General features: G+C 40.3%; 1 protein-coding gene across 4 annotated transcripts in view; it reads left to right on the top strand.

The window, feature by feature from the left end:
- SLC28A2 (solute carrier family 28 member 2) overlaps positions 1-8,568 on the top strand; it is a 65,540-nt gene extending 56,972 nt beyond the window's left edge. For all 4 annotated transcript variants that reach the window (XM_070502155.1, XM_070502150.1, XM_070502133.1 and 1 more), the window contains exon 18: positions 7,295-8,568. In XM_070502155.1, the coding sequence (XP_070358256.1) occupies positions 7,295-7,412 (118 nt within the window). In that variant the 3' untranslated portion in view covers positions 7,413-8,568. The remainder of the gene's footprint in view (positions 1-7,294) is intronic.
- Positions 8,569-22,944: the final 14,376 nt, after the last annotated feature.

The raw sequence follows: 22,944 nt of genomic DNA, 5'->3' as shown, positions 1-22,944 counted from the left end.
ATAGGAATGTCCCTTTTGCAACAGACATGAGATTGCCTAGCTGGCACAGCAGAGCTATTCACACAGCAGGTAGCAGGTCTGTTGTCTTGAGGGGGGTGGTCACAGGGTGGGTGTAGCAATCAATTCCTAGCTTAGGGAGAGATGCTTATCTTTAAGGAAATGCCAATGTGGGGGAATTTGTATCTTTATCTTAAGGGCATTGTTCTTGTCTTCGGGACATAGCAAATGCTTAAAGCAGATATACAATGCATGCTCAACAGCCACACCAGGCCCTTTTGGAAAAACAAGGTCAGGCCAAATTAGTTTTACACCCAATGGCTGCCTCATATATTCTAATATATCTTATTGCTTGCCATTTGTTTATCACTATGCCAAGTTAACAGATGTTACCCTCCTGTGTTTGGAGGTTATCATCAGAGAAGCAACCAATATCCTCTGAAAAAATAATCCTTTTGATGTACTACTGAAGATGAATTATAAACTAGATAGATTGTTGGTCTGACATAGTTATGATTCCTATGTGCTTGTGGCAGTTCAGTGGATGTCACTGTAAGCATAATCTAAAGTAAATGAATAAAGTAAAAATTGCTGATTTCACATTTTGTTGAACAGTGAATTGTCTTTACATCACTAAAAACTTCACTAAAAAATCCACAGAATATCCTTTCCTGCTGATTTCTGCCTTCAAAGCTATGACTAACTTTTTGCCCAAAGTCATTTACTAAGTGTCATTAGTATCCAGAATCTAAAGCAGATAATGTTTTCACCCAATTTATTTATACTAAATAAGCCTAGAGTGACTCCAGACCAGGATGGCAACACAGGAGGCTCCTGAATTTCCCTTCTTCCATGGATGCACCAATCTACAGCTACACGTGGAGTAATTCCCTCTCAAGGAAATCCGGAAACTAGCTGAGTGACTCCTACACATCAGGCAACTGAGAAAATTCTCAGATCGAATTGGGTAGGAAAGGCAGAGACACACTCTCACCATAAACCCCACCCCTGGCACAGCATCATACCATTGACGGGAACTCCCAACTCCCAGCTTCTCCCTGAGGAGAGAACAGTTTGGACTGCACACTTTAAAAGTGCCCCAACTTTTAAGGCTCCTACCCGAGGGATGGGCTCCCAAAACACCTAGCTCTGAAAGCCTATGGGGCTTGGGTTCCCACAAGCCACAGAACTAAAGCAAACAAAGAAGCAGCTCTTAACAGGCACAAGAGCGCTCACTGCGGCTATTCCCCCAAGGATCAGTACAGAAAGAGCAGGCAAAAATGCCCATCTCCCAGTCTTTCTTTGGAAGGAATTTGACTGCATACTTTACAAGCTGGTGCCTGAGGATCTGACTTCTAATTAGCATGCATCTAAGAGCTGACTGGAACCTTGCCTGGAGCCCCACCTTCTCCCTTAGGCTTGCTCCAGTGATAAAACCGGGTTATCAGCATCTCTCTGGAAGGAGTTTGTACACATGTCTGGGCCATAGCTTTTGTGCTGGCTGCCACTGGCAGGACAAGCCACCAGATCCCTGGCCCTGATAGCCAACAGGGGCTTGTATTCATGAATCCCACTGGATTGTAGTAGACAAAGAAGCTGTTGTTAATGGTTGTGTGCATGAGCACTCACTGTGGCTTTCCCCCCAGGGCTCAGCGCAGAGGGAGTAGGCAAAAACACCCATTTCCCAGTCTTTCCCTGGAAGAGGTTCCACTGCATACTTAACAAGCCACTGCCTGAGGATCAGGCTTCTAATTAGCATGCATCTAGGGGATGACTGTGATTCTCCCTGGAGCCTACCTTCTCACTCCAACAACAAAACCAAGTTGCCTGTATCTTCCTGGAAGGAGCTTGTACACACATCTAGCGCCCCAACCTTTATGGCTGCCTTCCAAGGGATGGGCCCTCAAATCACCCAGTTCTAATTGTAAATGGGGCTTGCATTCACAACTCCAACAGGACTATAACAAACAAAGACTCAGTTTTTAAACAGGCACAGGATCATCCCCTCAACAGCTAAACACCCAGGCTCAGCACTCAGGGAGCAGACAAATATACCCATCTCCCAGTTTCTCCCTGGAAGGGGTTTGACAGCATACTTTCTCAGCTGCTGCCTGAGGGTCCAGCTTCTAATCAGCCTGCATCTAGGCTGACTGCATGCCTCCTCTTTGGGACACTAAAGAGATGCACACTGAGATACATTGTAATTAAACTGTCAAAAGTTAAAGACAAAGACAAAATCTTAAAAGCAGCAAAAGAAAAGCAACTTGTTACTTGTCAAGGGAACCTCCGTAAGACTATCGGCAGATTTTTTAGCAGAAACTTGGCAGGCCAGAACAGAGTAGGATGACATACTCAAAAGAAAAAACCACCAACTAAGAATACTTTACAGGACAAAGTTGTCCTTCAGAATTGTAGGAGGGATAAAGAGTTTTCCAGACAAGCGAAAGCTGAAGGAGTTCATTATCACTAGACCAGTCTTACAAGAAATGTTAAAGGAAGTTCTTCAAGCTGAAACAAAAGGACACTAATTAGTAACATGAAAACACAAGAAAAAATCCACTGGTAAAGGTAAATATATAGTTAAATTCAGACTACTCTAATAATGGTGACAGGTAAATCACTTATAATTCTAGTATAAAGGTTAAAAGACAAAAGTATTAAAAATAAATAACTACAATAATTTATTGAGGGATACACAATATAAAAAGATGCAAATTGTGATAGCAAAAACATAAAATGTTGGGGTGGGGGAAAGTATATATGTAGAGCTTTTGTATGCATTCAAAGTTAAGTTGTTATCAGCTTAAAATAGACTATTATAACTATACGATGTCTTGTGTAAGCCTTATGGTAACCACAAAACAAAAACCTATAGTAGATACACAAATGATAAAGAGAAAGGAATCAAAGCATACCACTACAGAAAACCATCAAATCAGGAACAAAGGAACTACAAAACAGCCAGAAAACAATTAACAAAATTGCAATAGTAAGTCTATACCTACCAATAATTACTTTAAATGTAAATAGACTAAATTCTCCACTCAAAAGGCAGAAAGTGGCTGAATGGATTAAAAAAAAAGGCCCAATTATATGCTGCCTACCAGAGACTCATTTCAGCTTTAAGGACACACATAGATTGAAAGTGAAAGGATGGGAAAAGATATTCCATGGAAATAGAGACCAAAAGAAAGCAGAAGTAGCTGCACTTATATCAGAAAAAAATAGACTTAAGCCAAAAACAGTAACAAGAAACAAAGAAGGTCATTACATAATGATAAAGGGGTCAATTTATCAACAGGATATAATAGTATACATGGAAAGTATCTGATAGATCATATGTTTGGCCACAAAACAAATCTTAATAAATTTTAAAATACTGAAAGTAGATCAAGCTTCTTTTCCAATCACAATGGTATGAAACTAGAAATCAATCACAAGAAAAAAACTAGTAAATTCACAAATATGTGGAGATTAAACAACATGCTCCTGAGCAACGGGTCAAAAAAGAAATCAAAAGAGAAACTAAAAACATACATTGACTCATCACAAGGAAAATAAAATTATAACTAAGTGAGGTGATGGACTTTAACAAAACTCGTGATAATTGCTTCACAATACTTACATATATCAAATCATTATGTTGCACACCTTATACAATGTTATATGTCAATTATACCTCAATAAAACTGGAAAAAACTTGAAAAAATATCTTGAGACAAATGAAAATGGAAACATAACATATCAAAACTTATGAGATGCAGCAAAAGCAGTTCTAAGAAGGAGGTTTATGGTGATTAACACCTACGTTAAGAAAAAAGAAAGCTCTCAAATAAACAAGCTAATTTAACACCTCAAGGAACTAGGGAAAGAAGAACAAACTAAGCCCAAAGTTAGCAGAAGGAAGGAAATAACAAAGATCAGAGCAGAAATTAATGAAATAGAGACAAAAAAGACAATAGAAAAGATCAATGAAAGTAAGAGCTGTTTTCTTGAAAAGATAAGCAAAATAGACAAACCTTTAGCTAAGCTAAGAAAAAGAAAGAGAAGACTCAAATAAATAAGGAGCAGATATTACAACTGAACATAGAAATACTAAGGATCATAAGAAACTACCATGAACAACTATACCCCTACAAATTAGATAACCTAGAAGAAACAGCAAATTCCTAGAAACGTACAACCTACCAAGACTCAATCATGAAGAAACAGAAAATCTGAACAGACCAATTGTTAGTAAGGAGATTGAATGAGTAATCAAAAACCTCTCAACAAAGAAAAGCCCAGGACAAGATGGCTTCACTGGTGTTCTACCAAACAGTTAAAGAACAATTAATACCAATCTTCTCAAACTCTTCCAAAAAGCACAAGAGGAGTAAACACTTCTGAACTCATTTTATGAGGCCAGCACTACTCTGATACCAGAGACAAAGAGGAACACTACAAGAAAAGAAAATTACAAGCCAATATTCCTAATGAATACAGATGCAAAAATCCTCAACAAAATATTAGCAAACCAAACTCAACAGTACATTAAAAGGATCATACACTATGATCAGGTGGGATTTATTCTTGGGAAGCAAGGATTGTTTGACATACACAAAGCAATAAATGTGACCTACCACTTTAACAAAATGAAGGATAAAAATCATATGATCATCTCAATAGATGCAGAAAAAGCACTTGACAAAATTCAACATCCTTTCATGATAAAAACTCTCCACAAACTGGGTATGGAAGAAATGTACCTCAAAATAATAAAGGCCATATATGACAAGCCCAAAGCTAACATTATACTCAATGGTGAAAACCTCAACACTTTTCCTCTAAGATCATGGATAAGAAAATGATGCCCACTCTCACCACTTTTATTCAACACAGTACTGGAAGTCATAGCCAGAGCAATTAGGCAAGAAAGAGAAATAAAAGCCACCCAAATCAGAAAAGAAGTAAAATTGTCTGTGTTTGCAGATGACATGATCTTATCTACAGAAAACCCTAAAGACTCCACCAAAATACTGTTAGAACTAATAAGTGAATTCAGTAAGTTGCAGGATACAAAATCAACATACAAAAATCAGTTGCTTTTCTGTACACTAACAATGAACTATTAGAAAGACAAATTAAGGAAACAATCCCATTTACAATAGCATCAAAAAGAATACTTAGGAAAAAACATAACCAAGGAGATGAAGGATCTGTACATTGAAAATTATAAAAAAATGATGAAACAAAATGTAGAAAACACAAATAAATGGAAAGATACTCTGTGTTCATGGATTAGAAGAATTAATACTGTTAAAATGTCCATACTAATGAATGCAATCTACAGGAGTGGATAATCTTCTCAATAAGTGGTTTTGGGAAAGCTGCATATCCACATGAAAAAGAATAAAACTGGACCCCTATCTTACACCATACACAAAAATCAACCTGAAATGGATTATAGACTTGAACAAAAGACCTGAAACCTTAAAACTCCTAGAAGAAAACACAGGGAGTAAGCTCCTTGACATTGGTCTCGAAAATGATTTTTTGAATTTTTGTTGCAAAGGCAACAACAGCAAAAATAAACAAGTGGGACTTCATCAAACTAAAAAGTTTCTGCACAGCAAAGGAAACCATCAACAGAATGAAAAGTCAACCTACAGAATAGGAGAAAATATTCACAAACCACATATCCAGTAAGAGATTAACACCCAAGATATACAAGGAAATTATACAACTCAATAGCAAAAAAACAAATAATCTGATTTAAAAATGAGTAGAGGAACTAAATAGACATTTTTCCAAAGAAGACATCCAAATGGCCAACAGGTACATGAAAATGTGTTCAACATCACTAATTAGCAGGGAAATGCAAATCAAAAACACAATGAGATAGGGGCCGGCCCCGTAGTGTAGTGATTAAGTTCACACACTCCGCTTTGGCGGCCGGAGGTTTGCAGGTTCTGATCCCAAGTGCAGACCTGCACATTGCTCATCAAGCTATGCTGTGGTGCCATCCCACCTACAAAATGGAGGAAGAGTGGCACAGATGTTAGCTCAGTGACTCAGGGCCAATCTTCCTCACACACAAAAAAATCACAACAAGATATCACTTTGCACCTGTTAGGACTGCTATTATTAAAAAGACAAGTGATCAAAAAATGCTGGCAAGGATGTGGAGAAAAGGAAACCCTTATACACTGTTGGTGGAAATATAAAATGGTATAGCCACTATGGAAAAGAGTATGGAGGTTCCTGAAGAAATTAAAAATAGAACTACCATACAATCCAGCAATCCCACTTCTGGGTATATATTCAAAGGAACCAAAATCAGTATGTGCGTTCCCATGTTTATTGCAGCATTATTCCCAGTCGCCACGGTATGGAAACAACCTACATGTTCACTGATGAATGAATGGGTAAAGAAAATATGGTATATCTATATATACAGTGGAATATTATTCATCCTTATAAAAGAAGGAAATCCTGGTATTTGCAACAACATGGACGAGCAATTATGCTTAGTGAAATAAGCCAGACAAAGGCAAATACTGCATGGTTTGACTTAAAAAAAAAAAAGTCAAACTCAAGGAAATTGAGAGTAGAGGTGGTTGCCTGGAACTGGGACGTGGGAGAAATAGGGAGAGGCTGGTATAAAGGTACAAAGTTTCAGATATAAGATGAACGAGGTCTGAGGATCCAATGTATAACAAGGTGACTATAGTTGATAATACTGTATAATTGAAATTTGCTGAGAGAGTAGAACTTGTGTTCTCACCAAAAAAATTAATAAATAAAAGGTAAACATGCTAGGTGATGGATGTGTTAACTCAATGTTGGGAATCCTTTCACGATGTATACGTATGTCAAATCATCATGTTGTACACCTTAAATATATTACAATTTTATTTGTCAACTATACCGCAATAAAGCTGAAACAATAAATAAGCCTGAGCTGTTCTTTCTCAAGAGGAAAGTGGCTTTGGAATACCAGCTCACTTTTTAGAATAAATTCAACTCTGACTCACATTACAAGGTGTAAATTTTGCCTCAGTGATGTTTGGAAAGGAAATTCCCAAAAGGACTATGGTTAGGAATTGGGCACAGAAGCAGACACATTGTATAGGGTTTCTTGCTAGCATTATCTTGGGGATGAACGAGAAAATACATTTAATTCTGTCCTATTTATTTGGTCATTGTGATCGGATTCGTTCATAGGTTTTTGTTTTTGTCTTTTCAGCTGCTTGGTAGAACTTAGTGCATTGTTTTTATCTGACCCACTCTGTATCTCTCTGGCTTTTCATTTCAGTACTTCTCTGAATGGCACCGACTCTCCTTCTTTTTCCAGTCCCTGGGAAGATAAAGAGTTCAGCGCTCTGGCCCTTGCTAACTGCTGTGAACTCTACACCAATGCCGTCTGTGCCTAAGGCTGGTCCGTTTCCATAACAGTCCCGATCTTGATGGCTTTTATAGGGCAAAGGTGTGTGTGTACTCAGAGTTCCCACTCTACAACTAACTCACTGTGATCTTTAACAGCGAATGTAAATATTTCATTTGGTTCACTGTATGCCGATAATGAAAAGTAGCATTTGTCTTTCCATTATTTGGCTGAACCATATAGGAAATTCTTTATGGGATCTGTCTGAGCTTAGACTTGAAATAATAATCACTACAATATAAAAAAAATCTTGCAAATCTTGCTTCTAGTTGCCATCTTAAAAATTATGTGATGCAGTGTGCTATAAATGTGATTTGGTATGTAATGTGTACTGCGGTGAAAAGCTGTATTTCTTGGAGTTCTGTGGTTGAGCTGGGTTTATGGTACTAAAGGTATATATGAAAGTTATATGAATATTTAACAAGACTTTTCTGGTTGTCACACACTTGTAAACCTGCAAACTCCTTAACATCATTACACAGCAAACAAAAAATACTTCTGGTATGCAAATTTGTAAGGAATATCTGTTTCTTAAAGGCCCTTACTTTTTGTATTCTTCTTTAGTGCCATATTTCCTTCAAGTTTACAGGAAATCCTTTAAAACAGCAGTTTTCAGTGGGAAGGGAAAGCAGTTTTGCCTCCCAGAGGCAAATGTCTTGAGACATTATTAGTTGTCACAACTGGGGGGATGCTACTGACATTGCTGGGGAGAGGCCAGGATTCCTGCTAAACATCCTACAGTGCTCAGGTCAGCTCCCTCCAACAAAGAATTCTCAGGGCCCCAAATGTCAAAAGTGCTAAGGTTGAGACATTCTGATTTTAAGTGTTTAATATATTTCTTATATCTAATATTACTTATAATATTATAGCCTTAGGGAAGAGTTTCAAAGGATGTAGGGGTTCTTCAAAAAGTTAAACAAAGAATCACCACATGGCCTCACAATTCACTCCTAGGTATACACCCCAAAGATCTGAAAACAGGTATTCAAACAAATACGTGTACATGCATATTCATGGAAGCAGTAGTCACAATAGTGAAAAGGTGGAAAGAGTTCAAACGTCCATCAATGAAGGAATGGATAAACAAATCATGTTATGTACATACAATGGAATTTTACGCAGCCATAAAAATCATAAAGTACCAATATATGCTATGCAGAGGAACCTAGAAAACATTATGTTAATTCAAAGAAGCCAGACACAAAGGCTTATTATTGTATGCTTCTATTTTGTATGATTCCATTTATATGAAATATTCAGAATAAATCCATAAAGACAGAATACAGGCTGGTGGTTGCCAAGGGCCTGGGGGGTGGAGAGGAGGATAGGGAATGACCCCTTAATGACTATGTGGTTTTACTTTGAAGTGATGGAAATGTTTTGGAACTAGATAGAGGTGGTGATTGCACAACATTGTGAATGTTCTGTCACTGATTTGTTCACTTTAAAATGGTTAAGTTTATATTACGTGATTTTCACCTCAATAAATTATATGTATATTTTAAAACATGGATGTAATTACTTGTATGTCCCCTTAGCTAAGCTACCTTCTTCCACTTCACAATTATCTGAGTTCAGAACCTCTTAGTCTTCTTTCCAGTCTTCATTCCTATCACTTCTCCCACGTTTTCCAAACTTGACATAAAAGAAAACGAAGCCTCAATAAACTGCCTCTTGACCTGAACACTGATTTCGCCCCTAGCCTGGTTCTTTAGGAGAGATAGCAGAATGCAGTGGTTAATGGAACTGGACACTAGACCAGATTACTTGGGTTTTGATTCCGGCTTCACCCCTTATCCCAGGGTGATCTTGGGCAAGCTCCTTAACTTCTCTGGGCCTTGACATCCTCACCTCTCAAATGGGGATAATGGGACCTATCTTATAGGTAAAGGATGAGAAGTTGTAAAGGGATCAAAAGAGTGAGCTGTAAGCCCAACCTAAGGGTTAGCTACTGTTATTACTATTTAAGGAAATGAGTTCACAATTATCAATTTATTGAGTTATGTGTGAAATTTAGTTCACAAAAGGAAGCATGTGAGAAGCATCTCCTTTCTGGTGGAAGGGCCCACTTCCTAATTCCCAATTTCCTATTTAAAACAAATCTGGTGTAAACTCTTGCACTTAGAGGGTCGAGCTGTAACAGCAGGAAGCATGACAGTCTTAACACCATCACCTGCAGAACAGTCTCAAACGCAGGAGGAGCGAACAGGAAAAGCCGGGACTGAAGGCGACACAGCAAACACAACGCCGACTCTTGGGCTAAGGGGCGCCCGCAGGGGAACACTCAAGGGACCCACGCGGAAGTGGGCTGGGCGGCCCGGGCTGGGCGCGTAGCTCCGGTCAATCCTGGGAGGCGCGCAAGGGGGACCAATCGCTCTCGGGCTCTGTCCTGGAGGCGGGGCAAACAGGTTGACTCCGCGTTATGGGAGGCGCCATGGCGCATGCGCTTGGCTCCCGCAAACAAATCTCCCCCCATCCCTGGGAGAGGAGGCCCAGGCAGAGGGAAGAGAGGAGGCTGAGAAGAGAGTAGTTCAGAGAACTACTGGGAAAGATTTACCCTGAGCTAACATCTGTTGCCAATCTTTCTTTTTTTCTTTTTTATTCCTCAACAAAGCCTCAGTACCTAGTTATATATTCTAGTTGTAAGTCCGTCTAGTTCTTTGATGTGAGCCACCGCCACAGCATAGCTACTGACAGACAAGTGGTGTGGTTCCACACCCGGGAACCAAATCTGGGCCACCAAAGCCTAGCGTGCCAAACTTTAACCAATAGGCCATCAGGGCCGGCTCCAAAGGCCTTGGTCTTAATCACTATGTCTATTCTCATAACATCCCAGCCTTCTCTGCCTGCCTTCCACTTGCTCCAATCCAGTGCCTCAAGGCCCACTGGTTCAGCTCAAGTGATCTCATCAGCTTCTAAAGTATTTATACTTTCTGAACTACTTGTGTGCCAGTCAATCCTGCTGCGTGGCATCTTCTGTATTTTTGCCTTATTTTGCTATTGTCTTATTGTTATCTTGTGTTGCAGCAAGTAGAAAAATGGCTGCTATAAAAGCTGATAATTCCCTCAAAGACAGAATTGTCTTTATTTAACAAGTTACTTTTACCAGCTCTTTGAATATGGAGCTCCATGAAGGCAGAGACCAAGTCTGTTTTATTTGTTACCAATGCCCTAGGAGCTAGCACTATGCCTCGCAAAAAAAAAAAAAAAAAAAAAAAATCCAAAAGAGATGTCTGATATTTGTTGAGGAGTAAAAACGATGAAGCTCCAATACCTGGGCCTGAATACCTGGGGCAAAACAGAAGGAGAGAAAATGTCTGCTAAATAAAGAACATATAAAGCACTTATACTTCCTGGTACAAAGTAAGCTTTTAATCAGTGTTAGTTATTATTGCTACTTGAGGAATGGTGGGGAGTGAGAGCTTATGGGTCGCAGGTAGAAAATGGGAAGGCAAAAGAAAGAAAAAATGGATAAAAATGATGCTGGGCTAGGGTTGTTGGTGAAGAGATGGCCAGAGAGGACTTCTCAGAGGCAGAAATGGGCAAAAGAGCATTTAAGACCAGGGATACCTAATATTTACCCTGTTGTAACCCCACCAGCTTTGGCCTCAAATCTTCAGTAAAATTTTGCTCTACATATGGTCTAGTACCAGTGGTATTTTGAAGAATTCAAGAATCCAGGTGGTGTCGGATGTAGATGGTGTGGTGTAGGCAGTCCAGGCAAAGCAGTCAGCGGAAGGAGTAAAACAGAACCACAGATTATAAGGAGAGAAGTAGGGTGTCCAAGAAACCTCAGAAATATTGGGAACAATGCTGGTTTTTCTCATTTTATATAGAACGAGGGTTCAAGAACATTTCCATTAAACCTTAAAGGATGGAGGATTCTCCAGTAGGCTGGAGGATTGGGGGACATCAAGACAACTAAACCTTGAGTTACACTTCTGTGGTTATTCTATGTAAGTTATGTTTATGTCATGTCCTTCCAGCTGGATTGTAAATTTTTGCAACTAGAAACGATGAGAAAAGTTGAATTTGTATGGAATTTTTCCATGTATGAATTTCTTTTCTTTACATTAACTCATTGGAAATAACAAAACCTTCTGTAGTAGGTATGACGACCTCACATTTCTCCCCTCTATTTCAAAGACAAGGAAATTCAGGCAGAGAGAGGTTAAGTACACTTGCCTTTGTTTACAGAGCTAACAAAGACCTAAGCCAGCCTAGTATAGTGAAAAGGACATGGTTTAATAAGGCTTTTCACTGTCTGGGCAAAATCTAGCTTTCTAATCTCTTTCTTAATACTGTTTCATACCACCCATCCATGTACACAATCACTAAACAGAACTACCAACTTTCCCTAAGAAATCTACACCTAAGTGACTTGGAAAAATTACCTAATCTCTTGGAGCCTCTGTTCTCACAGTTATATAAATGAAGCTGATAATGGCTTCATTAAAGGGTTGCCGTGAAGATTAAATGTCTTAACTTTAAAGCACTTGGAACACACAGATGCTTAAGGAATATGCTCTTCTCTCCTTGGTTCCCTGGCTTTCTTTCTTTCACATCTCCCATCTTAAAGTTCAGTACTTTCTGAATAACTCTACCATGTATTTCTTATATTTCTCTGCAACCTAAATGGCAGCTGGCTCCATGTCCTGTGCATGTCCAGCTCCTCTCCTGGCGCCAACGACAGTCTCAGAGATGTGGGGCTGGGGGCTGGGCTAGGTCTAGCTGGTAGTTGCTGAGGGTGGCCTGAGGCATCCAGACAGGAGCCACATGCCATGTTTAAGGTACAAGGCCAAAGATCAGAACTGATGGAGCCAAATCTGTTCTCAGGTAATGGGGTTGGTGATGCAGATCTGGGAACAGGGACAACTAGGTCATCAAGTTGTTTTAAGACAAATACCAGACACTCATGATAAACATTTGTCATCAACAAGAAAAACATGATTTAGGAAATTTATTAGAAACCACCCATGTTACAGGTTTTATTTTTCATTAGACTGAATAACTTCTACCAGGTTTTATTTTAAAAACTCAACTCTTGCTTCCAGAAAAGCAAAAGGCATATTTTTCAAAAGCCCCAAATTCACCTCTTCTCAAAGCTCATATCTATCACATTCATCAGTACGTTGATTCACCTTGACTATAAAAATCCTCTCCATATATTTTAAGCAGGAATCAAAACAGAATATTGAAGCAGTTTTTTAACATATAGAACAGCAAGTTCTTTGCTGAAATCATATTTCCACTTGTCAAGAGCTGTTGATCCCTCAAGGGGAGTAAACATTATGTCTGTGGCACTGAGTGCCTCATAAAGAAAAATTGAAGGAGACAGCCCTCTTTCCCATGGTGACAAGACTACGATTTGAATTATTCATTAAATGAGGGATATTTATTTATGATTAACCAAACTCAGAGGGCGATGTAGCAGATTTCCCCAAGAAAATATTATCCTTCAGATATTTGACATGTGAGGGCTCCTGTATTCTTGGTTTCAGAAGCAAATCTGTGACTCTGTGGATGGGAAAATTATCCTTCGGCTACACGGCTCTAATTTATAGAACAAAAAACAATACCAATTTATTTCCTTAGTGGATTTCAGAGACAAGTTAAATGTTTAAAAGAATGTTTTAAGGTGGCTAGACAATGGAAGGCATTCTCACTAGTCATATTTTTATAAAGACAAAATACTCAGCTCCTTTGCATAGCTGTATGCTGCCTGGCTGGTGGCCACCACTATTGTGAATTTGTTGCAAATCCATTTGGCTGCCTGGCTGTCTCCCGCTGCTGTGGACCACAGCCCAGGGCATTGTTGAAGCACTCAGATGCGTCTGGCTCTATATCAGAGTGCTGAATGGGTCCAGTGGTGCTTAACAAAGGCTTAGAAGGGGTAGGGAAAATGCTCATACCAGTCATGTCACATAACACACACACAAATTGCACTTAATTACTATTAATAATAATTGCTAACATTTGGTGAGTACTTACTAAATGCTAGGCACCAGGTACTACTTGACTGAGACCTCACAAAAACCCTCTGAGGTATCCCCAGTCATAAGCTACAGCCACAGCCCCTGTTGCCATCTGGCCCCCACGAACTGAGGTACGGACTAGTAGTACCCCACATGTAGGAGCCACCAGGAGGAAGGACTGAAGCAGCTGAAAATTGGCCAGAATGGACTGCAGAGGTTCTGGCTTCCCAAGACGCTACCTGGAGGTGCTGGGTAATACAGTCCAGAAGTGGTGGGGAGTTAATGTTTGGGGGTGGAGTAAACCTTAACCAATGAGAGAGACGAGACAGAAAGAAGCCAGCATTGCCTACTCTTCCTCTAGTGTAATGGACTGTTCTAAGAAGCAGTAGCTTCATATGAACTCTCTGGAGGAGATACCCTGGAAGATCAAGCAACCAGCTTTGTTTGCCATGAAGCTATGGCCATCTTTTTTTTTTTTTCCCCCAAAATTGGCCCTGAGCTAACATCTGTTGCTAATCTTTTTTTTTCTTTTTCTCCTTCTCCCCAAAGCCCCCCAGTACATAGTTTAGTTGTATATTCTAGTCATAGGTCCTTCTTGTTCTGCTATGTGGGATGCTGCCTCAGCATGGCTTGATGAGCAGTGCTAGGTCCATGCCCAGGATCTGAACAGGTGAACCCCTGGACCACTGAAGGGGAGTGCACAAACTTAACCACTCAAGCACAGGGCCAGCCTCCAGCTATGGCCATCTTGATAACACATCTCTTATGTTTGTTTTCACTTTTCCCCTATCTTACTTCCTTTTTCACTAACACTTTCTTCCCTGGAATTTCACTCTCAATAAATCATTAGTACATAATCTTTTGCTTCAAGTTTTGTTTTCTTAGGCCCCTTGGTTTAAAAATGCTGCTACCAGGAGGGGTCTTTAAGACAAGACCCTGAAAATGGGATTTTGGAGTTGAAACACCCGCTATGTGAAGGCAATAGGAAATAGATTCATTACAAGATGATTCTTGTTTTCCTCAAAACATGCCTTCATCACCCTTTTTTGCCTCCAGTCTGATAATGAGTGTCAGAGCTCTGCACAGCCTGAGCAGGGAAGTGCAGGTCCTACTCCAGAAGGAATCTGCCTCCATTCCAAAAGAACTGTAGGTCCTGAAAATATGTAAGGATAAGAATATAGGAAGGAGCTTAGCAAAAGTCAAGCTGAACCAAATCTGAAGAGACTTTGGTTCTACGTAGGATAAAAGATTGAGATAATCTCTGATGTCATGTTCTCTTGAATAATGTAGGTTGTAGGAAAAGAACCTAGGAGGGAATCTTCCACCTAAGCTGTGTTTAAATCTGTAATATTTCATTAATTCAATCATTCTATAGAAGGGTGTCTTAACTGACCTCCAAATGTATTCAGAAATTGGCAGTTTAGAGAACCAGTGGGAACAGGACCACTTTGGTAAGCCACGTGCATCAATTAATATGCACGATGACTTCCATTGTTTTGGTAGGAATTTGGCGCAGGTGTGCCAGGGATGGAGTGTAAGAGAAAAAGGAAATAACAATGGGGATAGAATGGGGCTCACCCATCAGCTAGAACTAATGGTGGTTTTGAACTTCTTTGGAAAGAATGTTTAGTTTTAGAAAGAGAAAAAGCTCTATATTCATGAAAAACTTTGGGACTATTCCCAAAGTTTGGGACTGAGACCCTGAGATTATTCAGTATATTCCAAAACTCAGGGGAAAAACTGTAGCCATAGAGCTGAGGAACAAGCCACTTTTTCTCTCCCTTTCCCTTCTGCCTCTGTGTAGCCTTTGGACCCTAAAGGCTCCAGAAGACCACCATCCGAAGTCTAATTGATTACCATCAATGGCTATGGTATCTAGAGGAAGGACATTCTCAGAGGGTACTGGTAGTAGAAGTGATAGCCAAGCCTCTCAATAAGGTAGCTGGAGCAAGAGAACTTAAGACCCTTGGGAACACCCACCAAAAACTGGATGAGACTTTGATATTAGTAGCTGAGGTCCTAAGGTGTGATAAACTGAATAATGGTCCTCCAAAGATGCTTATGTTCTAATCCTTGGATCTGTGAATATGTTACCCTACATGGTAGAAGGGACTTTGCACATGTGATTAAGGTTGAGGACCTTGGGATGGGGAGATTATCCTGGATTATCCCAGTGGGCTCAGTGTAATCACAGGAGTCCTTCAAAGTGGACCTTTCCTGGATGTGGTCAGAAAGAAAGAGGTGTAACAACAGAAGAAGGGTCAAAGAGAGTCTACACTGCTGGTTTTGAAGATGGAGGAAGAGGGCATGAACCAAGGAATTGGGTGGCATCTAGGAGCTGGAAAAGGTAAGGAAAGGGATTCTCTTAGAGCCACCAGAAAGGAACACAGCCCTGCTGACACCTTGATTTTAGTCCATTCAGACCTGTATTGCACTTCTGACCTACAGAATTGTAAGATAATCAGTTGGTGTTGTTTTAAGCCACTAAATTTGTGGTAATTTATTATGGCAGCAATAGAAAACTAATACACAATTCATGTAGTCGATAAAAGGTCTCATAATTTGGGATTAATGCCAATGTGATGAAAGGCATGAATCCTTAGGTCCTGAGCAGGATAACTCAAAATAAATGTATAGCCTGACACATTGTAGTGAAAATTCAGATCTCCAAATACAAAGAACAAAGTTTCAATGGAAGAGACAAAAGACAAATTAACTAAGAGACACAACAGTTACACTGATGATAAACTTCTCAACAGTATAATTAAAGACCAAAATATAATGGAGTAAGTTCTTCAAAGTATTGAGGGGAAAAAATGGTCAATCTAGAATTCTATCCCTAGCTAAGCCAAAGGAGAACTAAAGTTATTTTCAAACAAAAACTGAGAATTTTCCATTAATTTACCCCTGAAAGAGTAAATAGTACACCTCAAGAAGTTGATGATCCTACATCACTTACCTGTGAGTGGAGTGTCACATGGGAGACCTCAAAAGAAAGGCTGAGGGGTCAGTTGACAGATGGCTTATAAGCATAAAGAAAGAGGCATTCAATTCTATAATAGAAAATAAGCTTCTTTTACATTCATTATATACTGTTGAAAATATTCTTAAAATACTAGTTAGAAGGATGCCAAATTGTTAGTCAGTCCAGGCAAGTGCTGTCAGGACTCTGTTCATGAGGATGCAGAATGTGGATGTTACCTACTAGAGATTATAAAATTGATTTTTCTGGAATCCTCAGGGAGATATTGAAAAAGCAAGGATCTTGAAGGTAATTTTTTTTTTTTTGGCTGACTTCCCTCTCCATTTTATGTTACTTTTATTTTCAAAACAATTAAAAAATTTTTTAAACGCACAGAAGAGACTCCTACTTCTGCCCATGAAGGATTAACAGTAAACAATTAGTAAACTGGACAAAATATATGAAATGACTGTTTTCAGATATTAGACAATAGTGAAGAACTGTGACCCCTGAGAGAATGGAAGTGAGCAATGTGGGCCCTAAATCAATCCTCCCTTAATGTCATGCTACCTAGGAAAGATCCTTGTCCTTTGTGGCCAAGCTTCTTGCAGAGGTAGGGCTCACTTGCTGTTTCTACTTCCTCGCCTTCTGTTCACTCCTTAGCCAAGTGCAATTTAATTGTCATCACAACTACTTTACTAAACGCTCTCCCTAAAGTGAGCAATGAAAACCTAATTGTTATGTACAATGTACACACACTTACCAGTCCTTACTTCATCTGTCATCTCTGCAGCAAGACCCTTTAAACAACCCCTTCCTTCTTTTTTTTCCATTTTCTCCCCAAAGCCCCCCAGTACACAGTTGTATATTCCTCATTGTGGGTCCTTCTAGTTGTGGAATGTGGGACGCTGCCTCAGCATGACTTGATGAGCAGTGCCATGTCTGTGCCCAGGATTCAAACCAACGAAACACTGGGCTGCCTGCAGCAGAGCATGCAAACTTAACCACTCGGCCACGGGGCCAGCCCCCCTTCCTTCTTTTTTTAAAAAAATCATCGTAACTATTTTTAAGTGTACAGTACAGTAGTGTTAACTATATGCACATTGTTAAAAAGTTCTCTAGAACTTTTTCATATTGCAAAACTGAAACTCTATACCCATTGAATAACAACTTTTCCCCCTCCCCCAGCCGCTGGCAACCACTATTCTACTTTGTTTCTATGACTTTGACTATTTTAGATACCTCATATAAGTAGAATCATGCAGTATTTGTCCTTCTGTGAATGCCTTATTTCTCTCGGCATAATGTCCTCAAGGTTCTCCAAATTGTAGCATATAACAGGATTTCCTTCTTTTAAGGTTGAATAATATTCCCTTGTGTGTATTTACACTTTCTTAATCAATTCATCTGTCAATGGACATTCAGGTTGCCTCCACCCAGCCACTGTGAGTAATGCTGCAATGAACATGGATGTGCAAACTCCTTCCTTCTTGAAATTCATCCCTTTGCTTCCATTACACCAAACTTTCTTGTTCTCCTGCCTCTCTGTCTGCCCATTCTCTGCTTGTCTCATTAGCTTTTCTTTTTCCACTAGTTCTTTATATGCAGAGTGTTTTCAAGGATTTTGTCCATGGGCTTTTCTCAGTTCTCTACTTACGTCTTGATTAACAAAGCTAACTCGTCAGCTTACATTGTTCTTCTAAGCTCCTAGATGCATATTTCTAACAGGTTACAAAATATTTCCACCTGCATGTTCCAGCGATATCTCAAACTGACTATGTCCAAAAGCAAACTCAAATCAATACGCATTTAGTGCTTGTCTACTGTCAGCTCTAGTTATGTTGTAGCTACACAAAGATGAATAACTTCACACTTCCTTTCCAAATATGCTCCTCCTTCTGCATTCTGTGTCCCAGTCACACTGGAAAAGTCCTCTTTGTCATCCACATCTCTTTTCTCTCTACATCCTACTTATTCTCCCAAACATCTATTTTCTCTGCCAACTCTTCTTATTCTTTCTCCCCTGGATCATCACAGCTGCTTCCTAACTGGACATCAGTCCATCTCTCCCACCTCTGCCACCAGCATGACCCTTCTGAAACACAAATCTGGTTATGTTGATGCCTTGCTTAAAACTCTCAATGACTCTTCATTGCCTATAGGATAATTCTAATCTCCTCGGCATGGCATATAAGGCTCCTTATGACATGGCATCACATGTCATATGCTAGGCTCATTCAAGCTTCATAGACATTTCCCGTGCTGTTTTCTCTACCAGAGATGCTCCAAAGCTCTCCCTGATCCTCCTCTTACATGTTCTCTTAGCAAACTTTTCCTCCTTTTCAGCTCCTTCTTCTTAACTCTCAGCAGCCACAGCTTCAGCCACAATTTCTCTGGAATTCTGTTTCTATTTTCCTAACCGGAGGCAGGTGGAATACTGGAAATAAGCCCACACTTTAGTCAGGTGGCCTGAGACTTTAACTCCTGACTCTGCCACCTACTGGTGGCGTTGATTTGTCCATTAGAAAACTGCAGTAGTAACACCCACCTAGCAGGGTGGCTGTGAAGATGAGGAGTAACATCCCATCTCTGCAGTACTAGAAGATGCTGAAGAAAAGAGAACTTATTTTTCCTGTTGTGAAATCACCTAGATATACAAGCATCATCTCAAAGTCTATTTTTCTTTCTTTCCAAAGCAATTCCTCCTCCAGACATGTCAGTTCCCATCAGTAGCTCTGTCATTCTTTCAGCCATCCAGGCTGAAAACTTGTCATATTGCATTTCTCCTTTTTCTTTATCTGCCCATATTCAACCAGCTACTGGACCCTGCCCTTTTTCTTTCCTTCTTCTGCCACCCTAGTCTTATATTTCAGAATTTCATACCTGGACAGTTGCCATTGTCTTCTGGCTCGTCTGAAACACTTTTTTTTCTTTTTTTTATCAATGTCACTCCTTTGTGCCAAAATCTTCCATGAGTCCTTATTAGCTATGGAGTAAAGTCTAAATTCCTTAGTATATATTAAAACCTGCCACAATATGGCCATATGGTTGCCAGATCTAACAAATAAAAATACAAGGTGCCCAGTTAATTTTGAATTTTAGATAAATAACAATTTTCTTTGTATAAGTATGTCATATACAGTATTTGTGATGTACTTATACTAATAAATTATTTGCTGTTTATCTGAAATTCAAATTTAACTGAGAATCCTGTATTTTATCTGGAAAATCCATCTGCCCTAACTTCTCTCTCTTTGGCCCCATAACTCAATATTCTCCATGAATCAAGGCTATTCATGGTCTGTCCTCAGGTCTGATGTTGCTCATGACTTGTATTTTGGCCTCAGGTGCCCAAGGAGAAAAAGCATAGCCTTTGGAATCAGAAAGATCTGAGTTTGAACCTCAGTTCTCTTGTTTACCAACCTATGACTTAGGCAACTAATTTAACCTCTCTAATCTCAGTCTTCTCATCTATAAAATGTAAGCCCTGATACTGACACATGAAGAGTGGTTGTGAGGATTAGAGGAGCTATGCAAACCTAGGACAGTCGAGGTCAGCTGTATATATTCATCATGTTAGTTTATTGTCATTGGTGCTATGATTTCCGTAAGAGCAGAACTTTGTCAGCTCTTTGGGCCCTGGGTTGTACTGTCGGCCATGATTTGCAAGAAACAATGTATACTAGGTTAAATTTGGAAGTCAGAGAGGCTGGAGTGGAGGTCAGGGGTGTTCTCTCCTGGGTGCACTTGCCTTCCCAGGTCACACTCTACACGTGGCAGTAGGAACGCAGCAGGCTGTGCAGCAGGGAGATCTGGAGACAGGGAGCCTAGGGTCTTGTCAACACAGGGAGCCACTCCTGCCTCCACCGGCCCCAAATTCCTCTACCATACAAAACCTTCTCTCTTCACCTTACTCCCTCTCAACCTATCTCCCATCCCTCTCCTTTTCTGTTTATTGCTAAATTTCTTTAAAAAGCAGTCACACTGGCTGTTTCCATTTCTACATGTGAAGTTCAGTTTATACCCTAGTAACTCTTTTGAAACAGAGCTTTCAACCCTCTTCAGTCACCTCCTGATTGCCAGATTCAGTCTATTCTTTATTGATGTATTTGAAACTGCTGGTCACTCATCTTCATGTAGACCTCCTGGCATTGGCCTCTTCTGGTCCTCCTCTAACTTCTGACTGCCCCGTCTAAGTCTCTTCTGTCTGCTACTTATTTTGACTCTTCTGAGCAGGATGGTGGTACAGTATTCAGTAGTTATTCCTACTGAAAATTAAGGTAGGGATCATCTATAACAACCTGGAGGAATTTCTTCTAGCAATAATGATGGGCTTGGATTGAAAAGAGTCAATGAGAGCTGAGTTGAGGGAGGACAACTTAGCTAGAAGGTAAGTGGCAAAACTCCTGGCTGACTCCACCACCACTCCCTAACTTGGAAGGACTAGGGCAGTGCTGTTCAGGCGGAGAGGAGGTGAGGCAGGTTGAGGGGCTTGCTGAGAGGCCCACCACCAGAAGTACCTTCTGGCCTTTGTGGACCTCTGACACTGTACCCGACTGCTAGCTTGCAAGGACTGAAGTTTGCTACAGTCTGAAACAGGCAGTAAGCAGAGAGCTGAGTGCTGTGTGTGTAAGGCCTGGGGGGCCTTTTCCAGAGCATCACAGCTGCGCACAAAGCTACCAGCTGCAGCTTATGTTTCCTCCTCACTCACAGCCCGGACCAGTGATCTCAGTACTCATCACCTCCAGGTGTGCCCAGCCTCGACTCCAGATTTAATCTGCTTTTGCCCACGCCCACCAACGACTCCTCTCCCCTGCCTTCCCTGGTTTTCCAATTCCCATGTGGCCCTTTGACCAACCCAGTCCTCTCCGTCAGGGATGTCACTTCAGCTCAGATAAACACTTAGAAACATTTATGTCTAAAGAGGCAGGACTTGGGGCTTATTCTTAAATTCCCACCTCCTTTATACTTTTCTAGGGAGGTAGTCCACTAAACTCTGATACAATCTGGGTTCAAAAGAAAATCCCTCAGAGGAATCTGACGCCACAGCAAAGTAATTTCGACAATTTGCTCACTTCAAGCTATCTCCCCAAGGGCCATCCCAGCTCATCAGGACATAATTTGGCTAGTAGTTTGATAAGGATAGATAGTGCTTTCTGAGGTGAGGAAGTGAACTACAGCCAGCACCAGAGTAAAGAAATTCACAGTTTGAATTTCAAACAGTTTGTGAAAATCCAACAGGTCTCTCTGGGGGAATAGCCAAATATAAAATAAATAAATCTTTCCTTCCCAGGGACTTAAAATCCATTGTTGGTGTTTTACACACTGTGGAAGGAAGGTGTCAATAAAGACACCCTTCTTCCCTGCCCAAGTGCAGGATCAATTGAAAGATAAAGGAGTTGATTAGACAGATATTTTTTAAATGAGAGAAAATCTGCCATCTTCTTTTAATTTTCCCTTTTCCCCCATCTCTCTTCGCTTCCACTCTCTTTCCTCCCTGGCATAGAGGCAGGGAGAGGTGAGCTGCATGGAGGTGATTTGGTAGCAAGCCCATCTACGCCAAGGACACAGAACACTAAAGTGGAGAGGAAGGAGCTGCGCAGATGCACACTGCTGTTGTGCCCACTGGTGCCCGAGAACGAAGAGATGGTGTCCATAGGTGTCCGACAGAGGAGACAACCAATATGGCTGGGAGATTGTTTACACTGAGCAAATAAGAAAATGGATTGAGCAAATCACTAAATAAATTTAGGATAAGAGAGCCAGGTCTCTCACCATTGGAGAAGGTGAAACATGGAAAGAGGCAAAGTTCAAAAGAACCCCAAGATATTGTATTGGTATTAGAAGCAATGGTATAAATTCATAGATATGTATACGTATACATACATACATACATACACTTCCTAGCTCTGTCCACTGAAAAAGTCTAGAAGCAATGACACTCTAGTAGCAATGAGCACATCTAGTTGCCAGATCTTGGTTTCTAAATACCATTCTTTAAAATACCAAGACTCCTGGCTGACTCCAGGGCTGGGGCAGGAATATACAAGGTGATCCTGGCATATCTTGTTCCAGAAAGCAAGAAAGTATTCACAGAATAATGGGGACATGTCAAAAGATCATAGGAGCCCCTTGATGGAACTCCCATTGGCCAAGTTTGGGTCAATTTAAGCATGAAAATAATGATAGTAACTTATTACAACCAATGAGTAAAATAGGAATCCATGAGTCCATACTAACGTAAATGAGTAAATAAAAAAATAAACAGGCAGAAGGCAAGTTCTTCTTTACAGTAGAATACCAACTAATAAATGTAGCAGGAATGCTGGAAATAGAAAATCACCATTTGGTTAACCTTCATAGTAGTGGTTCATTCAGCTGCCAGTGAAAGGTAGGGCTGTAACTGGAGGTTTGAGGACAAAATTTTGGAACACATCCCTACAAAGTACTAATCAACTACAAAGATAAATGGTGACTTTACAGTAGAGAAAACTGCAGATGCCAACATGACCGGGTGATTAAAGTTAACGTCACCAGTGGTGGGATGGATCGACATTGCATGCCCTTTCTCAGGCCCAAGAAGA

Source organism: Equus asinus, chromosome 2 (genome assembly GCF_041296235.1).
Source record: "Equus asinus isolate D_3611 breed Donkey chromosome 2, EquAss-T2T_v2, whole genome shotgun sequence".
In the NCBI taxonomy this organism is placed as follows: Eukaryota; Metazoa; Chordata; class Mammalia; order Perissodactyla; family Equidae; genus Equus; species Equus asinus.
The sequence above is the reverse complement of the archived record's forward strand: the minus strand, read 5'-3'. Positions and strand labels throughout refer to the sequence as shown.